Raw genomic sequence first — 21,054 nt, 5'->3', positions numbered from 1 at the left:
CTCAACCCACCCGCAACAATAAGAATGGACTTTGAGACGTAGTCCGCTCAGCTCGGGGAGATTCGAGGGACGGAATAAGTGAGCTGGGGGAAGATGGAAGCCCGCGAGGAGAAGAAAAGGAGCCAGACCGGATAAAAATAAATCCGCCGTTCCATTTACTTCCCCAGTAAACCAATCGATAGTTGATTGGCCAAACCAACCCCATCCGCGAGCTCGCATCCTACGTCCCTTTTATCAAGGAAGGAGCCAGGAGGAGAGAAGAGACGTTGGAATAGAAAAAGCAAAATTGAATTGAATTGCCGGAAAAAGACGCTGTTGGTCTATCAAAAAGAAACTGGCGCAATAAAGAAGACCCCCGCCATCACGTCACCCCCAAACCCGCTAAAAGAAAAGGCGGAAGATAGTGCCTCGGAAATTCTCGCCTTCATTCCTCCACGAAGTAAATCCGATTGAAGCTCTCGCGAAAATCAAATTTCTCGAAGAGTTGCTACAGTGATAAAGTACCCCGTAAAATAAACTAAACGCCAATACAAAGCCGCGTTATAAATTCCAACGATTTGAGGAACGGCCATCAAGGTCGGCTTACCTTTCGGGTATGAAAGACGAGCTTCGAGGGCGGGTTTTCCATCGCCGCAGTTCTCCCGGTCTCGAGGCAGGCAACGTTCGCCGCTGCCCACCACCACGTCAAAGTTCGAATCCGGATCGTCCACCTTGTCCAGAGAATGGACCCGCAGAATTTGATGCCGCTCTGGATCGGAGATGTACAAGTGACCGTCCGTTGGGCTCAAGGTGACGTGGTATTGGTAGGACACCTCGGTGGTTCTCATGCGGAATACGGTATAGACTTGGCCGCTGGGAGTGACTCGCCGAACCAAGTTAAAATCGCCAACGTAAACGCTACCGTCTGGTCCGCTCGTCAGGGCGACGGGCGCTAGTAGCTTATTGTCCCTGGCAAGTCCGTTGCATTCGGGACAGAGCAAAGGTCTTTGTTGACCCGTGCCCATTAAAACTCTAATCACTCTCGGCTGTTGTTTGAAATATATTGTAGTCCCGTCGCCTTTCTGAAGAACGCCTTCGTGAAAGTTGTAACGATGGTGTATGTCGAGGTTCCACGACCCGAGTTCGGAGATGTCCATATGGTAACCTCTTATCGTCACGTCCTGGCTGGTCCACAAGACACTCGGGCAATTGCTGTACTCGAAGCCCACAAACACTAGAAAGAACAAAGTAACGATTACGTATTACGTTATAATAGAACTTTGAATAAACTATGGTGGTACGTCGCGTTTAACATAACCGTAAAGGACCTCTAAATAAAGAAACCAATGACCTTAGGGAACAAACCGAATTAAGCGAGTGTCGAGGAATGGAATTACTTATTAACGATCTACATTCCCGCCTAACGACCAAAGTCAGCGCGTCTGGAACGACAAAAGTAGCTCGTGGATCGCGCTCCAATAAGCTCGAGTAATAAGGAATTACGACAGCCGGGAACCGTTATTACGAGCTGTAAGAAAGAGGGTGGCGGAGAGTGTTACGGCGAATATGTCGGAAAGCGGGTGCCTAAAAGGTACTTCGTGACCTTTCCACTTACGGTCGGCGTGGCTCGTATCATCCTATTTGCGCTCCTTAAACGAGAAATCAGCCGGCCAAAAACCAAACATCCATAACGGGAAAGGCGTCGCGCAACAGCGGGATACTTTCGCCCATTCCGGAACCAGAGCTCCCCCCCCCCCCCGTTAGAGCGGCCATCGCTACTTATATATCGAAAACTTTGAAGGCGCTAGAGCCGTTTCTAATAGAAAGCGCCGCGATAGTCCATCTCCTAGTTTTATGTCCTCTACTTTGCTTCGTAACCCAGCGGCGAGACCCGGGGGAAAAAGGAAGATCCACAGCTTCCACCCTCGGCGGTTACGAGCTGGGAGGCCTCGCCAAAGACAAAGCCTGGCCGCTAGCGGACACCGCCGTATACCTGGTGGCAGCACTATCGGTAATTGTAGCCAAGTCATTACGCGAGACAAAACGACCAGCAATCCTTTAGGCGGAATCTCCTTCGGGAAATGTCGACGGGCAACAGCGCCCACCAACGGTGGCAGATGGAAATAAATGAATGCCATCATTTCGATGGTTCCACTTCTTTTTTTTTGCGCGCACGAACTCCCCGATATAGCTTTTCTCTTTTCTTCGTTTGGTTTTAGAGGAACTAGGCTACGACTATATATTTGGGGCCGAGAGAGAGAAGCGTTCGATCCTGGGGGTCTAGTTAGGGGCCGCGATAGATCCTAGGGTTCGCGCGCCTACGAAAAGGAAATAAAAAGGAACGATGTTTTATTTAGGTAGCGTCCTTTTTTCCCTTACCAAAACCCTTTTCCCCGGACGAAAGTAAGCTTAGCGACAAAAAAAACCCTTGGCGACATTTAGAAGAGGACGGCGGATTAAGAGCGGGGATTGGAACACGGACAACGAAACTAACCTCTGGCGACAGTCAAGCCGTACACTTTCTGTTTGTAGATATTTCTCTTGTTCCACGGATAAGTGAACTTGATTTCGGGGTCAGCCTCGAAGGTCTTCTGAAAGAGGATACCCTCTACGATGATCTTGAGGTGAACGAGTCGCAAAGTCTCGGGGACTTCGGATGGCGTCAGTTGCAGATGGATCGTGGACAAATACCCTTGAGCGTGAGTGCTATGGTAAACTAAGTGCAGGTCCGAGCCCAGAATGGGTAAACTTTCTTGCAACACCTATTTCATAAATGATCAATCGTTCACTTAGTAGTTATCGAACCTCCAGTAGACCAGGACCTACTTGAGTTTCGGTGAGTATGGCGCTACTCTCTGTACAGCCTCCGTGCGAACCCGACCTCCACGTCTGGTACACGATGGGTTTCATGACGTCGTAGTCGTGATCGACGCAAGGTTCGTGGAAACCAAACGATAAAGAGCCGTGTTCTTCGCTAGCAGTCGCTGACATGGGCACCGGTTCCATGACAATAATGTCGTTCCACGGAACCATGACTGTTCTTTTGATAGGATGGAATGGGTTTCTTTGAAACTGTAAAGTCACAGCACTGCCACCATTTACCAAAATGTCAAACCTGCCAATTGAGCGGGAACAAAAAGAGAGTCAGAATTGAACTCGGGTTCGATTGAACGGGTCATAAGGGGTCGCACGTACCAGCCATCACTCCTGGTCAGTGTGAAACCGAACTGCGGGTCCGAGGCGACGCTAACTCGTATACCAATGAGTCCGTTGCCGTCCCTTCCGATGACCTGGCCGCGGATGACCGAGACGCGACTGGAAAATTATCCCCAAATATCTGATTAGCATCCCTTCGCTTTCATCCAATCATTTCAGAGATAATTGAAAATAATAATGGCTGAGGAATTGACCGGTTCCTAACGTTAACGAGATAACGTTTCGCGGCTGATTTCGGTTATTTCGCGACGTTAAGGGAAACGGAATAGCTAGGAACACACGCCAAATCGCGAAACGTGGGAACGTTAACGATAGTAACGGTAAAGACAAAAACAATAAAAGCTCGATTTTCAATTAAATCCGTTGATTCATGCAGAGTACCCAATGATGCCTAAAGTACAGATTACTATAAACACGTGTGAAGTAGCCGAACCTTCAATATCATTGTAAACTATTCTTAAATTATCTTCCTCAAATATAAAAAAATCTTTTCGGAAAACGATTACTTCCTAATACGAATTTTCATCATTAAATTATTTTTATCATTTTTCTGAAACAATCATTTTGGCTGCAAAAAAATTAGTTTAAATTTCCCATAACGCAGTTTTTATAAAAATTCTATTAACTATTTCTATTATCTAGAATTTAAAACCTCTTATTAATCCTAGACTTTCTATAGCCTAAAACTAATTTTTAAATATATAAAGTTATCGTCATTATTAAGCGTTATATTTGATTTATTTCAAACAGAGAATGAAATTAAAATTCACAACTAAAATATCGGAGCAGGAAGATTGTAAAATAAATAACGGTAGAGCGTTTTGTGCGAAATAAAATATAAAACTTGAAACTTAAAAATAAATAAACTATATATTAAACTAACGTATAGATAAAACCACCACACATGAAAAGCATGTTTTACTATATATTATCTCACGTTAAATATATGATATAACGAAAAAGCGTCGAGGAGAGCGACTTAATAACAATTAGATGGAATATCAAAAGCTGCCAAAAAGTGAATTTTTTTTAGGATAACACAAAGTTCACACGGAGCTTATACAGGCCAAACACAGATACAAAGTTTTTTGTTTCACAAATAAAAATGTGGACACCATAAATAAAAGGCAGGCGGATACACCCTTAGGCATATCACGCCCTCTACGAATAGCTGCTATTGGTGCAAAGTTTTCACGTAGTCACTGACGTAGGTTTTTCCCAATTTATTCCGACTTTCACAAAACAACATTTCTTATTAATATTCAAATAAGATTTACGCCAACTGTCCTTTTTTCCGTTTAAGCCAAAGTTTTTAAGAACCAGAAAATTATGGGAAATTTGAAAAACGTACGGTGCATGCCAAATGCAGTTGATTTTTTCCTGGATTTGTTTTTGGAATTATGGATTTTTTTTAAATTATATAATTATTATAAATTCCTGTATAATTATTTTTAGGAAATTTACGTTTAAATTTGTTCAAAATCCAAGATTTAAATTTTTTCTAATTTTTTAAGAGTATTTTCTGTGTTTTCCAATATTTTATACTATATAAATATTTACCAGGATTTTTGTGGATTTTAGATAAAGTAAAGATATTGGGGGATTTGGGCAAATTTTTTCTGCGGATTTTTCGTTAAGCTTACGGGATTTTACTGAAAGTTCGACCCTTTTGTAGAATCACGATTATACTGGTATGAAAATAGTTCAATTTATTTGGGTGCTTTATTTTCCTTGTTAAAAATGGCAAACCAATGAGGATGCATTTTCTTTGTTAAAATAATTTTTAATAATGTCACACACGATGCCACTTTATATCTTGCGCCAGCTCGCGCGTTTAATGCAGCGTTGCCTGCGGTATAATAAAGACCCGTTTACGGGCATTTTATTTCAACAATTCCGACCACTAAGTTCTCTAGTAGCTGGGCCACGTTGCCTAAGCAACGACAAGACTTCAACTTTCAAGAGTTAAGATCCGGAAAGGAATATGGCGTTGCAAAGTGCAAACTGTGGCATTAGAACAAATTTGGGTTGTAATATACTTTCTTTTAGATTATTTAAAGAAATTTAGTTCGCAGAACTTAAGAAAAAGAAAGATGAGAACACATTTCATTAATTTAAAGGATTTTAACGTATATTGTAGTTTTTTCTCAATGGAAAAGGTTCAGCCTAACTTATGAACACCCCTTATTATGTCCAGATCTTCGGATGGCTTGTACGGGCATTTATAATATCGTAGGCAACGAATAAAGTCAAAAGCCGTTATATGCTATGGTGACTACTTTTACTAATTACTGGGAATATAATTTTTTATTTATAAAATCAATCTCAATTTAAGCGCGTGATAATTTACCAATTGTAAGTTGTAATAACTGTAATTGGTTTTTAAAAAGGGAAAGGTTCCGTGTAAACCGGAAATTACCATTAAATCACTGCAGATAATTTACTAAATCTAAAAGTTACAATATAAAAATCAAGTCCTAAGCACCATTTTACAAAGTAGAGTCCCAAGACACAAAGAACACTAGCTTCAAACTTTCCCAAAACCTGAGACTAGCCATGACACTTAGTGAGACGAAGAAAAACAATACATTTCAATTTACCGAGAGTTTGCAGCAGCAAAACGAAAATAAGGACAGTTGGCAAAACAAACACCTTAAATTGAAAAGTTAAATATTAAAGAACAAAGGGCTGTAGTAACAAAGACAACTCTCGGTTGTATAAACATTGATATACATTGAGGAAAATTGAGAGAAACGGTATTTTTATTTGGCCCAGATACCTACGACGTCACAAGTCTACGTCAGTGACTTCTAAAGAGGGGGGGGGGGGACAGATACTTTCTAATATTTACGGCAGAAAGAGAGAGATAGAGATAGACACCTAACTGGGCCAGCAAGCAAATGAAAAATAAGGAAAAAAATGGGTCCACAAGATACGATTAAAGAGATAGATGATATGGAGGAATGGATAATTAGTATAAAGAGAGAAGGAGGAAGAAGGCTCGTTTTTGTGTGTTTTGTTTTGTGGTGACGAGATACTCACCTCTTTACGAAGGCGCTCCAGAACTGGCTGCGTGGCCACCGAAAGAGAGAGAGAGACAATAGGCAAAGAAGCAGGGACACGAATAAAAACGATCAGCTATATATTGAGATCATGTGACCCACAGAGAATGTTCCCCACAGATTAGTGCACACACACTCACTCCTTCAAAATACCACCACATCATTCATTTCTACCAGCCTGTCTGTTCTCCAACAATTACTCGCGGACACGCGTTACCGGAATCCCGAGTCAGTTAAAACGAGAAAATATTCGGTTTTTCCCTCGAACGTGTTCCCCTCGTAATTGCAGTACGAAGAGACACGCCCCTCTGCCTTCCTTCGCGTAATCTTTCCCCCTTTCTCACGTTAATGGGGGAAGACACTCTAGTACGATAGAGGGTTATCTCTCGGAGAGGCGGAGACTATCTCCCGCCGATCATGAAAATAAAGTTAGTGGCGGCCACAACCTGGATATATATTCTTGCTTTTTGACTTACGTACTTTAGCATTATTATACGGGGGAAATGAGAGTCGATAACACTTCTAGCATACCACGAGATGTTCGAGGCCTCTGCATATATATTAATTGAGGTATTATTCAATATTTAACTAGCGATATATCCTACTTTATCACAAACATATGGTAAGGTTGGATGAAAGGCAGCTTTTAATAATATAGGGTTAGGAAGAAATAGGTTATACTGGATGAACGGTTTTATTTATCTGTCTTTAAATAAACAATTTTAACTCTATTTAGTTGTTAATTTATTAGCATTCTTTTCGAACTAAAAGATTACTTTTAATAAACCACGCAATAGCTTAAATATTAACACGTTAAAATTATTTAACAAAAAGCTACAATTGTTGACAGTGAAAGGGCACTTTTAGTTTTAAATTGCTCTGTTACAAAACTTTTCGGCATCTCGAATCGGGATCATTAATAACTTTTATTTGTTGCGACGTAAATTCCCAAACCAAATTGGACAACCATTATTTAGGTTATTGATGGAGAACATTTCGGCCTATTTAGTTAAGACATTTGGGGGTCGAGAGCGGTCGAATTTGTTCGAATTTAAAGATTTACGGCAGGGATATCCAGACATACTTGAAACAAATAGCAATTGCTCTCACATTTTCACCAAAGAACATTCTCTTGAATATAATATATTTACACAAATAAGCCGAAAATATTGTCACAAACAAATATGGACAAGAACAATAGGAAAATACAGAGGTAAATACAAAGGATATATTTGTACAAGGATTATAAAAACGTGATAACGTAAAAAAAATGGAAAATAAATATTTTCATAATAAAAAAAGGAAATAAAATAAGTGACAAACAAAATTAAAAATTGATGGAAGGGTTGAGGATGGATGTTTTCGACAGAGGACATGAAGACGGTAACGCAAAACAACACAAACAGAAAAGACACTGGTTAAGTAAATAATATGCCGGGTTCTCCTACACTTGGGAAATAGTACATCGGATAGCAGCAAAGAAGAAAGACTACTCGATCAACATACAGAGGCCTAGAACGTTTTGTTTCGCAGACGGCCGGATAAATAAAACCAGATTCGCGCGCTTATTTTTGCGTCGTTCAACATTTATTTTCGCGGTAGGAGTAAAGTTAAACGTTGCCATAGTAGCAGTGAATAGAAGTCGTTCTTCTCCACTCGCCAGGTTCGCGACATACGTTTCCCGGAGAACCCTATCACAAAATACTGCGCTCTGCCGCCGCAGGGTGTCGCGAGTCGCACCCTGGCGGCAGGCGAGCAAAAAAGAGGACATACTCCGTGTGAAGACTTCCAAAAAACACTGACACAGAAACGGAGAAGACATACATGGAGAATAAAGAAAAATAATTGATAAAATGTGGAAAAAAGGGGAATGAAAATATATATATATACGTCATATTTTGTTTTGTCGAGTGGTTTTGTACGGAATTTAGTTAGAAAACTTGTATCATAGGACGAGAGACCTCGTATTTTCTTTTACGTTACATTGATATGATACCTTTCGATGCGTATTTTTTACTCTATAATCGTATGATGGTATACTTTGAAACCTTAAAAATTCTACAATAAACAGTATTTACCATGACGTTTCTTAAAATTATTAAAAATTTCACTAAGAACGATTTTTAACAAATTAACTACGGAAATAATTTGAAAAAACAGTCATGGAATTCCCCCTTTCAACCAAAGAAATACAACGAAGAAATCTAAGAGATTTTAGTCCAGACTCAGTCCTGGATTGTCTCGATAGATGTCGTTAGTATCCGAGAAATTATCTAAAAAAAACCCGGCCAGCAGGCCAGTCACTTACTCCAACTTCGTAACTTTTAATACGAAATTGTATAAAACGAGAATTAATTTTATTAATATATTACGATTGGCTGAAAATCAACCAATCGGAAGCGTGTGCGAAGCGATCCAGGACTGTGGCTTAAAAAGCAAAAACGAACACAATATATACAACTTAATTTAAAAGCTACTGAAAAACAATCCGACGCAGAAATAGACGAACGAGAGACGAAATCAAAATAATAATAATATAATATAGAGAACGAAACGCGGAAAAGAAGCCTGCACAACGAAGTATGTCTTCTCATCAACATTTATCACTTAAAGAAACCGAATTCATTTGTAAATAAGCACGAATGAACATTAACCAATTGAGATATATATATACGGGATAGTTATCTAAATGTAATTAATTAAATTTTAAGCAGCACCAGCACTATAAATTTTCCAAGTATAATTAAAAACACATGCTTTACGCTACAGTTTTACGGAATGGAAACGGAAATACACAAAAGAACATAGAATAGACAAAACCCAAAAATGAGCCGCTAATATATCGACTAATCTAAAACTGCAGTGACTGTTTTTGGCACATTGTCGCGAAATTAATTGACGTTACGTTTAAAAGAACCACGCCCACGGATACAATTAATTTTCACCGTTGAATTCCGAACGGTAAGTTAAAAACTAATAAATATAAGATAATTTTGTCCTGTCCGACAACAGCAAGCCGACCGGAAAGTGTCAGTACAATACTTTTAGAAAACCATTTGAAAAAGTTTTGAGTTTAAATTAAAGGTAACGAAACAAAACATTTGGTGCTATTTGAGTGATACTCCAATTCCTAATGAAAATATTAATTATATTACCTTAATTAATAGATAATGCAACCTATTTAAACTTCGCGTGACTATCTTAACTTCATTACCATTAAATGAAGTTTAAGCTATAGAGTGATAGTAGATATTGATATTAAGCCAAAAAGGACAATTATCATTAATTCTTAAAAAATATCCTTTCAAAAAAAACAATCACTGCAATAAGAATTTACGACCGAAAATAGCAGAAACCGAAATAAAATCTAGTGGAAAAGAAAATATAAGCGACGTTTATAAACCAAAGAAATTAAATTGAAAACAAAGATAAAAAAGTAGATATAATGCCGGTAGTTGCGAGGGGTGAGGAAATGGGGAGTAATTCAAAATAGGTTTCGAAGTAGAGAAAGAAAATTGGAGAGCATAGAAAAGAAAAATGTGTAGAAGAAAAGATGTAGCCAGGGTGGAAGAGGACCTACCTCTCAGTGTATTCGTCTCGATGGGCGTAGCTCTGAACGCTTTCCTCCTCTATCAGAAATCTCATCTTCTGGTAGAAAGACGCCGTGACTGCCGGGGGCTGCTTGCGCAGGAGGATGTCCAGGGGGTCAGGAGACGACAAGCACATCAAACTGTCCCGGCATTTGTCGTTCGAACAACACTCGCTGTCGGCGCAGTCCGTCAGCCCGTCTGCGAAGGAACGGAGAAGGGTCAAGCCGACCGAAAGGTCAATTACGCGTCTCTTTCGGCGCTGAGGGCGCCAACAAACTCGAAAAAGGAGGAAAGATCCGATAAAAATGCCACCATCCCCCGCAAACCATCTTCCAACCTCCTCCTCTTTTGTCCAACCTTCCCTTCTTAATGCTTTATCTCTAACCCATCATGCCATCCGAAGTGAGGGGACAACGTATACGCGTATATCCAACCTCGCTTTTCTTTGTCCTTTTTTTAATGAAAAAACATGAGCTGTCTCAGAGTTTGTTTGGGAATCGTTGACATGACACTCCGAAGGATTTTTTTATCCACTTCCGTTTGTTAATAATACTTAGTTTCATTAACAAACCCACAGTGCCGCATTTACCGAAGTTGGGGCCCTAGGCGCTAACAAGGAGTACCCGAGGTGTTTATTGCCGATTTTGTTCAAAGTCGGGCGTAATGTAGACCTTTATAAGATATGAAATTTCCCAAAAGGAGACTTTGTACTACCCATTCGATTTGCCATGGCAACCGAAATTTTTATTACGATTTTGGTTGATTAAGTCATATTATTACTGATTTTTCAAAATTCAACATGGTTGAAATATTTTGGCTACCTTCAGAAAATTATACATTGTTATCACTAACGACTGTGCAAAACGTGAAAAAGAATTTCGAGAGAGGTTTAGTTAGTCGTGATATACCATCTGTATTTTGATTGAAGTATTATATAGTTAAAGATTAAACTAAAATACATCATTTATATATGAAAACACGGAAAAAATATTGGTGTATTTATAAAATAATAATATTAGCTCTTGACATTTTCCACATAATTTTTGCAGTCTAATCTTAGCCAAAATATCGAAAACAAGGACACAGTGGCGGTAAGCTATCAGCTTTAAACTCGGGAGTTGGAGATCGTAAGTTCCAAGCCATATGACTTAATAAAAACCACTCAAACTCTCCGACGAAAGCTAGTAATAGGTAATTTCAATTTTAAAGAACTAACCAGCCTGCCATTCTTGGTAAGACTATGGCTTTTGTTCCCTAAAGTAAATAAAAATAAAAATAAACTAGGCATTATTTTCTTGGAAAAACCAAACCAGAAAAAAATGCAATGTATTTAGTTATTCGTATTGTTTTATTTTAATACAATTAAAATTTAATTTAAACCAGCCTTCCATTGTTGGTAGGGCTATAACTTTTGATCCCAAAAGTAAAAACACAATTAAACTAGGCATTATTTTCTAGGAAAAACCAAACCAGAAAAAAATGCAATGTGTTTAGTTAAATTTAATTAAATCTTAAAGGCAACGTAAGAAAAACATGTGTCCCACTAACCCAAATACGAAAGACCAAAACGACACTTCATTAAACATCGTGGATAATGATAGGCACGCCCCTGTATCAGCTAATATTGTTATAAATCTGCATACTTTACAGGTTCTTCCCTTCAACCTAACGACCGAGTAACATAAGCTTGAACTTTAAAAAAACGAGCCAGTGTTATTTTTGGAAATACGTTTCGCCAAATGAAGCGGAACTGGGGTCCGTTTGATCGCAAACGAGGAAACCGGGGATGTAGGAGGCAGGATTTGGGCAGATAATTAGGGATTAAAATGGGAGATCATTAAGTCTTAATTGAAGATCACGGTGAATTAGGCCATCAATACGTCATTTTGACGTCCAATGGCGATCCATTGTCCCGCCTAATCCCCGAGACTTCTATTACCAAAGAGCGGACGCCTGCCGGAATAATTTCGTACTAATCGAGAGGGGGCGAATTCGGGCCAAGATATGAAGGGGGGGGGGCGGTGGACTTAAAACGAGCGGAGGAAGGGGATGAAATGAGAGGGGGGTCGGAAACAGCTTCGTCAACACGACGACTAATGAGAATCCATTTCGAGACGATTAAATCTAATTTTGGAAAATCGGGAAACTTTATTCCTTATTAATCTAATTTACAAGATTAATAACTTTCAGCGTTAATTCTTCATTAGCATTAAGGCGCCTATAAATGTCCCAGAAGTTATAATGTTTCGAGATTAAGCGCGCATCCGGTTAGTTTGTTATTAATGTCGCGCGTGAACCGCCTTCGAAGAACTCGTAATTTTAAATTAAAGTGTTAACTTAGCGAAATTCAATTTTACAAGGAGAATTAATAACCATATCACTTTAGTTAAAGGCCCTAATAAACATTAGATAACTTGCTGGAATTTATAGACAGTATATTTATATCAAACTACAAAATATTTCTGCTTTTAAGTTATTTGGATTTCGGAAAGCGAATTATAATAACAGGCAAATCCATTTATATTAACTTTTCCCTGGATTCAATATATTCCTCGTGGATACCCGAAGCTACCTAAACTAGCTTTCAATACCAGACCACTAAAGGTACAAAATTACTCTTAAACACTGGTACTGTATTCAACGTATTTGCAAATAATCCATATCAAGCTGATTAAATCTTTATTATTATTTAAAATATAATAAAGCTGGTTAAATATTTATTATTATTTGAAATATAATCCATATCAAGCTGATTAAATCTTTATTATTATTTAAAATATAATAAAGCTGGTTAAATATTTATTATTATTTGAAATATAATAAAGCTGATTATATATTTATTATAATTTAAAATATAATATAGCTGATTATATATTTATTATAATTTAAAATATAATATAGCTGATTATATTTTTATTATATTTTAAAATATAATAAAGCTGATTATATATGTATTATATTATAAAATATAATAAAGCTGATTATATATTTATTATATTTTAAAATATAAATATGTATTTCGAAGAATGTAATAAGGTTAATAGATAATATGCAGGCAGATCCCAAATCGTCTCGTGGTTCGATTTTAGCTCGAAATTTAGGGCTACTAGGTTCAATCGTATCTGTACTCCGTTGCCTTGGCAACGTCAAAATTTCTACTTTTCAGACTCAATATCCCCTAAAAAATATGACGTTGCAAAGTGCGGTGCAATAAACTTTTTTTCAGCTTCTTTAAAGAAGTTTAATTTCCAGAATTTAAGAAAAATAAAAGTGAGGAAAAATATTTCATTAATTAGAATGGTTTTAATATAAATTGTTGTTATCTTTCAAAGGAAAATGTTAATCCTAACATTAAAAATATTCCTTGTTAGTTCCAGATCCGAGCGCCATCTCTCGCGAATCAGAAGCAATGAAACAGGTCGTGGCGTTGATTAAATGTATCCCCCTTGTTAGGTGACGTGTATGGGACTTTAAAGTAACGTAGGCAACGATTCTTGATAATATATATGCGTTTAATATTCATTGCAATTGCCTTCTGTGAGCTAGCTAACTTTTGTTTATAAAGGAATTTAGCAAATAAAAATGCATTGCGTGTGGAACACTTTTACAGGGGCTAGTTAGCCAAAAAAATAGGTCTGTTTTCCCCAACAAAAAATAATTTCTCAAGTATACAGGGTGGAAACCTCGCTACTTCTCCTAGTACACCAGAGTCCTACGGGTCGAGCACTTCTACAGGAGCTGGTATTCCACAAATAGACCAATGGGATAATTATAAGCGCATCTTTATCCAATCGCCCGAAAAAGCATTTGTAAGATGCGCTTCTAATTATCCCATTGGTCTAGTTTTAGACTAGGAAAAGTACCGAGGCTGGACCACGGCTGAGGCTTCCAATTCTCCCATTGGTCTATTTTTGACCTACCAGCGCCTGTAGAAGTGTTCCACCCGCAGAACTCTGGTGTACTAGGAGAAGTACCGAGGCTGGACCACGGCTGAAGACTACGTTGAAGTTCAATTAAATAAATTAAAATTATAATCTTTAAAATGAGAATTTGAAGAGGAGCTTTGAAATAAATCGGAAGGGACATTGGCAGATAACCTATTGTCTGTCTTCCGCTATGACAGAGTCTATAAAACAAAAGAGTACTTACGACTCCGCTGATATTGGGGGAAGGCTGTTTTTTATTTTTCTTAGCCTTTTCTCTCAATTTTTTCCCCGCGGCTCTGTGTGATGTAGGAGTATCTGGGCGGAGTGTATGGCTCGACTATTCTTACGAACGTCGGGAAGAAAGCGGTGTTTTTCTACTGGAAGGAGGGAGTAGATTTGTGTCCCTTAAGACAGATGGTCGCGAATCGCTCCGTCGGCCAAAGGAGATAGCCCTCCCCAGAGATTTCGGGGGGACCAACGTGAAAGAGAGAGTGAGAGAGAGGAGGGTTAAGGAGGGCTGATCTGAGGGCTAGTTATGGATGCCCCGAAACTCCCTGTTTATACAAGGAGCGTCCACCAAATCGCCCTATAGAGCGATATACCTGCCACCAAATTCACCCACCCACTTGGTCGAGTCATCATAAGACCACGTTCGCATTGTCTTTGTACGAGATTGATCAATTCTGAATAAATGCCATGATTATCTTCGTTCAGTTTTCTTGGCCTATTTTAGTAATATTTTTACTAAATCTTCCTTGTGTCAGCCTGATATTGAATTGGATTTGAAATTCGTATTTAGAATCAATTCTTGTATTTTGGTACTCCGTCTTTAGCACCTACAGATCCAGGTAAGCTACATAAGCTAAATAAGTCCTTGCCACAGCGATACTGGGGAGTTTAATTCAGATAAAAGAGTTGTGGTTTAATAACTCACAGATAACCAATAGCGTTTCTACACAAAAATTGCTTTAAAACCTACACAAGGTTCTATGGCAAATAAGGAAAACCTTCAAACAAACTCAACGCCATAATATTAGGTGGTTTCTTTTCACTTTTTCCGGGATTTCAGAGTAGAGTAAGAAGAGTAATTCTATGACGTCATTTTACTCCGATTCTGTGCTGGCGAATAGTTTGAGTCGCGAGTAAAAACGTTTTTCCAAAATGGCTGCCTGTGGCCTTTTTAGCAGATAATTTCTGGCTAGCAGACGACCAAATCCGATTTACTCCTTTACACCTCCTTTTCAGAAGGAGTAATTCTCATCCCCGGAACAGGCAAATAAAACGTTTTGGAGTAAAAAGAGTACACTTTTAGTCCGAGAACGGGCGAAAAAAAACCAACTAGAGATTTAAAAAGAACTAGGTCTAACCGAAACAGCCGCGAAACTGTTAATCATTTGTTGGAAAGAATTAATTTAAGAGTCATTAAAATAAAAAACCCATAAACAATATCAAGAACGCGAAAGAAAGAGCTATTCTAACGCGATCAGGGCTTTATGAAACGGCGGACTTTTTATTCCGGGAGGAAATGATCTACGCTCGTCATTGGGCTGACTGAGGCTCTATATTTCTCTGACATCCCAGAAGAAGATAAAATAAAAGTGTTCGGCCGCTCAGCGACCGAATAAAAGAAACTTCAACTGAAAATCTATATACAAAAACCTCTTGGATGGACTGGACTAGACGGACAGTGGTAGGCACCTCTCTGGCCTTTGTAGGCCACCGAAGGAAGCGTACGAAGACCCGGGTCTAAAGTGGGCGGACATAGTTGGAGCCGTCTAGTTCAGGGTAAAGTAGGGTTTTTCGAGGTACAGCAGTCTCCGCGGTCCCTGAGACAGAAAAGGGACAAAGCAATAATGGCAGGTCATTATTCTGGCTGACCGTCGCTCCTATTCAAGCCCCCCCCCCTCCGTTTTATCTCGCTTTGTTTTTTAAGCGGCTGACCTACTCAGCTATAGGTTTATACGCTCCGGTCGTAAGCTAAGCTGGCCCGTAAGTGAAAGGCTATCACTGGCCTGTCGTCCAAGATTCGGGACTCGTATTGAAATAAATGGTTTCGTCCGGGTCAATTTGGACGGATGGCCAAACCAGACCAATTTAAGGCTGCCTCTCCGTACAAAGGAATTGTTTACTTCGATTATAGTACCAGTTGATGGACGACATCTATCGTTTTTTTAAGCAGTAGTTAAGTATCGCTTAAGTGTACTAGCTAAATGCCACGTCTCAACCGAAGTTCAATAACCATATACAGTACTTACAAGTTAGAGTAATATATAGAGGGTGTCCACTAAAAAACGGAAAATGATAACTAAAAACGGAAAAATTATAAATAACTAAAAAACGGAAAAATGATAACTAAAAAACGGAAAAATGATAAATAACTTAAAAACGGAAAATGATAAATAACTTAAAAACGGAAAAATGATAAATAACTAAAAAAACTTTTTTGGAAATTTCAAATTTCTATGGAACAATCCTTGTGCAGGTTAACATTAAATAGTGTAAAATTGAATGACCTTGAACCATGTCTTCAAGGTCCATCAAAAACGTGTAACAATTTTTGGTAAATTCTATCTTTTAACATGTACGAACGTTCCCCATGGCAATTTCTATACTTTTATCATGTATGAACGCCCCCCATGGAAAATATTCCTTTGGCCCCGCTCTGGTATTGCCCAAACATCACCAATCGTTCTGCTGTGCGAGAGCTCCTGGGTTCAAATCCCGGACGGACCCCCAAAATTTGACACTTTTTAATATATTTAATTAATTTTAAGATTATAAGTTCGTTTGTCTAGGAGAGTAATCTTTAAGATTTAAAATAAGTGCCAGCATTATAGAATTACCGTTGGGTTTACGGATTTGGTTCCAATTAGAAAGTTGTTGCTCGCCATATTCTTCGTTTAAATAACTTTTATTTGACCAAATTTGACCAATCAGAAGCCGAGAAATTGAAGTTTTGCGTGAAAGAATAATTAATGCCTTCCGTGACATTTCAATTGAAATGTTGAACAACACTATGAACTCCGTCGTTAAACGAGCTCAAGCATGTATCATAGCCGACGGTGGCATAATTGAACCGTTGTAAACTATTCAGTATTTATTTGATTTAGTCACATTAAAACTAATCCGATTATTCTATTATCAAACACTGAATTCATTAAGTATATAGCGCAACCTACAACCAATAATTTGGGAGTAGAGCATTAGTACCTGCTACTACTCATTAGAGTACTGTCATTCCCTTTTTAATGACATAACGTAAACCTAGCGTATGTGAAAACGTTACAAAAAAATCGAAATCAGACGAACTTTCGCTACAAAGTACATTATGATGTGATTAAAAGATTTGCCTGAAGTCCCATAATCATGATAACTACACACGTATTCTTTCTACAACGTATTATCCCCAAAATATTCGACTAGAAATGATTTAAATATCACAAACACTTCAATCGAGTCGGAAAAAAGTTTTAGGGCTGGTTCACACGGGCAGTGTTTTCCTGATTTTCTCTATTTTCTCGTTTTACCACCTTTTTCTGTGGTTCTGGCGCACGGGAAAACGACTGTACACACGGACAAAATTTGCCGGGTTTTACCGCCGCCAGCGCTGCCGGTAAACGAGAAAACGGAGAAAAAGTTTGAATTTTCCAGGTTCTTTTTAAGCACTTTAAGCGTTACGCTGTCACGTGATATAAGAAGCACATTGGAAAGTCTTTAAAAGTAGGTTTACGAATTTTTGCGTCTACCACGTGACGGGCTAACGCTCGCTGATTTTCGAGCCCAACGCGTCTCAAAAAATGTATTCCGTTTTCTCGTACACAGGCAGCGCTCGCGGCGGTAAAATCCGGCAAATTTTGTTCGTGTGTACAGACGTTTTTCCGTGAGCCAGAACAACCTGAAAATACGGTAAAACTAGAAAATAGAGAAATACAAGAAAACACTGAATGTGTGAACCAGCCTTTAGGAAATCTATGAGATAAAGATCTGATTTGATTTTGTTTAGGCGTTAGGAGGATTGGACTTGTAGACTAACGGTAATAGTTAGTGTTAAGAGCTGTTGGCTCGCGTGGCATGAAGGGCTTTCCACCACCCTCCTACGTATTGTAACCCGGCCACCTGAATTAAAGGAAATAAAAGTCGCTGGATGACTTGGGCCAAAGGTGGTGCCTTGGGTATTATTATTATTGGGAGCAAGGTTAAAATCGTTACTCTCCCCAAAGTATAAATAAACCCATTGTTGATAGCATTGCAGTCCAAGTTTTGAAAGTAAGGTTTGACCAGAATGTAAAGTTGTTGAATATCAAAGTGTATTTACCCGCATCGTTGTCGATTTCGTCTCCGCAATTAGTTTCCTGTGGAACACTGCACTCTTTGCCACCCCAACCGGAATCGCAACTGCACACCCAGATTTCACCGTCACGTTGACAGCGACCGTGATTACTACAGCCGTTTGGACAGCCATCTAGTGAGAGAGGACGACGTGAAAGAGAAATTAACGACTTCGCCAACTTAAACACTTCATAAGACACACAATCAACAAACGGCGAGACATTCTAAATTACGCTTCATCAAAAAGACGCTTTTCTCTAGCAATTAACGTTTCTGTCTAAAGGACTGACGGCTTTCGCTTCGTTAAATTGCAATGACAGTGAGGTGACAAAATTGTCCCAAAACAAACATATCTTACCGAGAGTACAATGACGGCCCATCCAGCCTTGTATACATATGCAAGTTCCGTTGTTACACTGGCCGTGTTCCAAGCATCGAGCATCGCAGGTTCTAGAATCGCACCGAGTTCCGGTCCAACCAGTATCGCAATGACAACGGCCTTCCTCGCACTGACCGTGAAGACCGCAGTCCAGATTACATTTGGCTTCATGGCGATACGAGAGATTTAATATTTCCAAAATAACGATTCACTGATCAGCAACTAACCTTTCGAACAGTCGTTTCCGGTCCAGTGGCGGAAGCAAACGCACTTTTCAGTTTCGAGATCATAAACTCCGTGTCCGGCGCAGTCTGGGAAACAACGACTCAAACGATCGTCAGCCTGGCTGCAATTACTTCCTCTCCAGCCGATCTTGCACCAACATTGACCTTTTACACAAACCCCGTGGCCCGAACAGTCTGGCTCCAAACAATCAGCTATAAAAAACCATTATAGCATTTAATAAATTAAGTTAAATTGATTTGTATTTTTCAGTTTTCAGTTTCCAATGTATATCTCAATAGTTAATTTGAAATGATAAAAATATGTGGTCTTTTTCTAATTTCGCAAATTGAAGGATCATACTTTATTTCGTACGCTAATACGAAACTGTTTTGCGTAAGAAATGCTCGTAAAATATTCATACAATTAAAATTTGTTTGCTTTTAGCGTCTTAAAAATTTAAAATTGAGAATCACCACTTCGACAGAAAGCTTAGTAACTATTGAGAATGTTTAGACAATAGAAAAACAATATTTTTAAAATTACTCTCAGAAAAAGCAAACCAGGGTTGTTTGATTAAAATCAAGTTGATTAAAATCAGCGATTTAAATCGCGATTTTAATCAAATGATTTTTTTTTAAAAATCGTTGATTTAAATCTGTTCCTATAAAAGATTGTTTAAAAGGTATTAACTTTCCATAAATGAGAGATTTACTATTGAATTATTATATTTTAGACCTGTTTTGTCATTATATTACACTATAACCTATCACTACCACGATCCCTTCCCCACCTCATTTTTGGTGTTTTGAAAATAATGGACTCTCGGAGGCTGAGAAATAAGGAATTGTTTTAAACTGGACCTGTGGCCAGTAGAGCCTAGGTAGTTTAATTAAAAAACTGGACCTGTGGCCAGTAGAGCCTAGGTAGTTTAATTAAAAAACTGGCCACTGGCCATTTACCATTTTTAACCTTCAAAATCAGGCTTTCATAATTTATGGTCAAATTATCTACTCTTGACAATATGTGTTAGGGTATAGGCTTAATAGGTTAGTTATTATGGGTATTTCAAAATTTTGGAGTGTTAAATAAAGAACTATAAATCTTGAAGGGAAAAACTTTGAATTAATTAAGTGGTCACCAGGGCCACTAACACCCCAGGCATTTAATTTTTAAACTGGCGATTGGCCTGTGATAGTGCCTTATTTCTCACACTGTTTAGTTTTACTTCAAGGTTACTCCTGTGATACAAATATACTTATTTCTTGGAATAAATATTTTTTGACATGATAAAACTGTCTACTATTGAATATTATTTATACAAAAATAATAATTATATCAATAAGCTTATATATTGCTTTTAATAAGTGACAAAAACCTAAAAATTAATAAAAAATAAAAAAATCGATTAAAATCAAAAAAATCTGATTAAAATCAAAAAAATCGATGTTTTTGATTTTTTTAAACAAATCAAAAAATCAACAACCCTGAAGCAAACCCTTAATTTTAAAAAATGAAATCGATTTTTCATTTGGAAATGTTGTTTTCTTCGTGTCTTCAAAACATTTTAATGATGTATCATTTCTAAATATTCGTTTACATTAGTTTTTTAAATATTACAATAATATAAACTTTTATCTCATAAAGCGATTTAAATAAGAGATACAATTAAAATAGACCACATTCACGAAATGTGGAAGCGTTCTTTGTCAAAATTTATTTTACTATTCGTTTCTGGTTTGGATAAAGTTTCATATATAACCAAAATAAAATAATTACGAACAATTTATTTTACTATTCGTTTCTGGTTTGAATAAAGTTTAATATATAATCATAATAAAATAATTACAAACAATTTATTTTACTATTCGTTTCTGGTTTGAATAAAGTTTAATATATAATCATAATAAAATAATTACAAACAATTTATTTTACTATTCGTTTTTGGTTTGGATAAAGTTTAAAATATAATCAAAATAAAATAATTACAAACAATTTATTTTACTATTCGTTTCTGGTTTGGATAAAGTTTCATATATAATCAAAATAAAATAATTACGAACAATTTATTTTACTGTTCGTTTCTGGTTTGGATAAAGTTTCATATATAATCAAATTAAAATAATTACGAACAATTTATTTTAAGAAAATACCATTAACATTAGAATAAAAAAAATCAAATTTAAATGAAATGATATTATCCTGTGCCTTAGGTTTCTGGAATAAATAATACTAATATTGATTCCAGAATTGTCTTATAAATCATGAATTGTTATAATATAATTATTTTTAAAATTAGGTTAAATAGTGCTAAATAATAAAACCTTAAATTGTCTTAAATTAAAACGCCA

The 21,054-nt window shown here is 37.6% G+C and overlaps 1 protein-coding gene across 5 annotated transcripts in view; it reads right to left on the bottom strand.

The window, feature by feature from the left end:
- The window catches only part of LOC149943621 (teneurin-m-like), a 280,977-nt gene that overhangs the window by 23,298 nt on the left and 236,625 nt on the right, over positions 1-21,054 (bottom strand). For 4 of the 5 annotated variants that reach the window (XM_090175899.1, XM_090175902.1, XM_090175901.1 and 1 more), the window contains 9 exons: positions 18,709-18,918; positions 18,461-18,646; positions 18,089-18,235; positions 9,838-10,045; positions 6,238-6,264; positions 3,175-3,294; positions 2,806-3,094; positions 2,474-2,741; positions 587-1,213 (listed from right to left, as the gene is read on the bottom strand). In XM_090175899.1, the coding sequence (XP_090032025.1) occupies positions 587-1,213; positions 2,474-2,741; positions 2,806-3,094; positions 3,175-3,294; positions 6,238-6,264; positions 9,838-10,045; positions 18,089-18,235; positions 18,461-18,646; positions 18,709-18,918 (2,082 nt within the window). The remainder of the gene's footprint in view (positions 1-586; positions 1,214-2,473; positions 2,742-2,805; positions 3,095-3,174; positions 3,295-6,237; positions 6,265-9,837; positions 10,046-18,088; positions 18,236-18,460; positions 18,647-18,708; positions 18,919-21,054) is intronic. The other variant, XM_090175900.1, reaches the window with a different exon arrangement.

The sequence above is a fragment of the Leiobunum rupestre genome, chromosome 5 (genome assembly GCF_980474605.1).
Source record: "Leiobunum rupestre chromosome 5, qqLeiRupe1.1.hap1, whole genome shotgun sequence".
Classification (NCBI taxonomy): Eukaryota; Metazoa; Arthropoda; class Arachnida; order Opiliones; family Sclerosomatidae; genus Leiobunum; species Leiobunum rupestre.
Note: the sequence above shows the minus strand (reverse complement) of the source record. Positions and strands in the feature narration are given on the sequence as shown.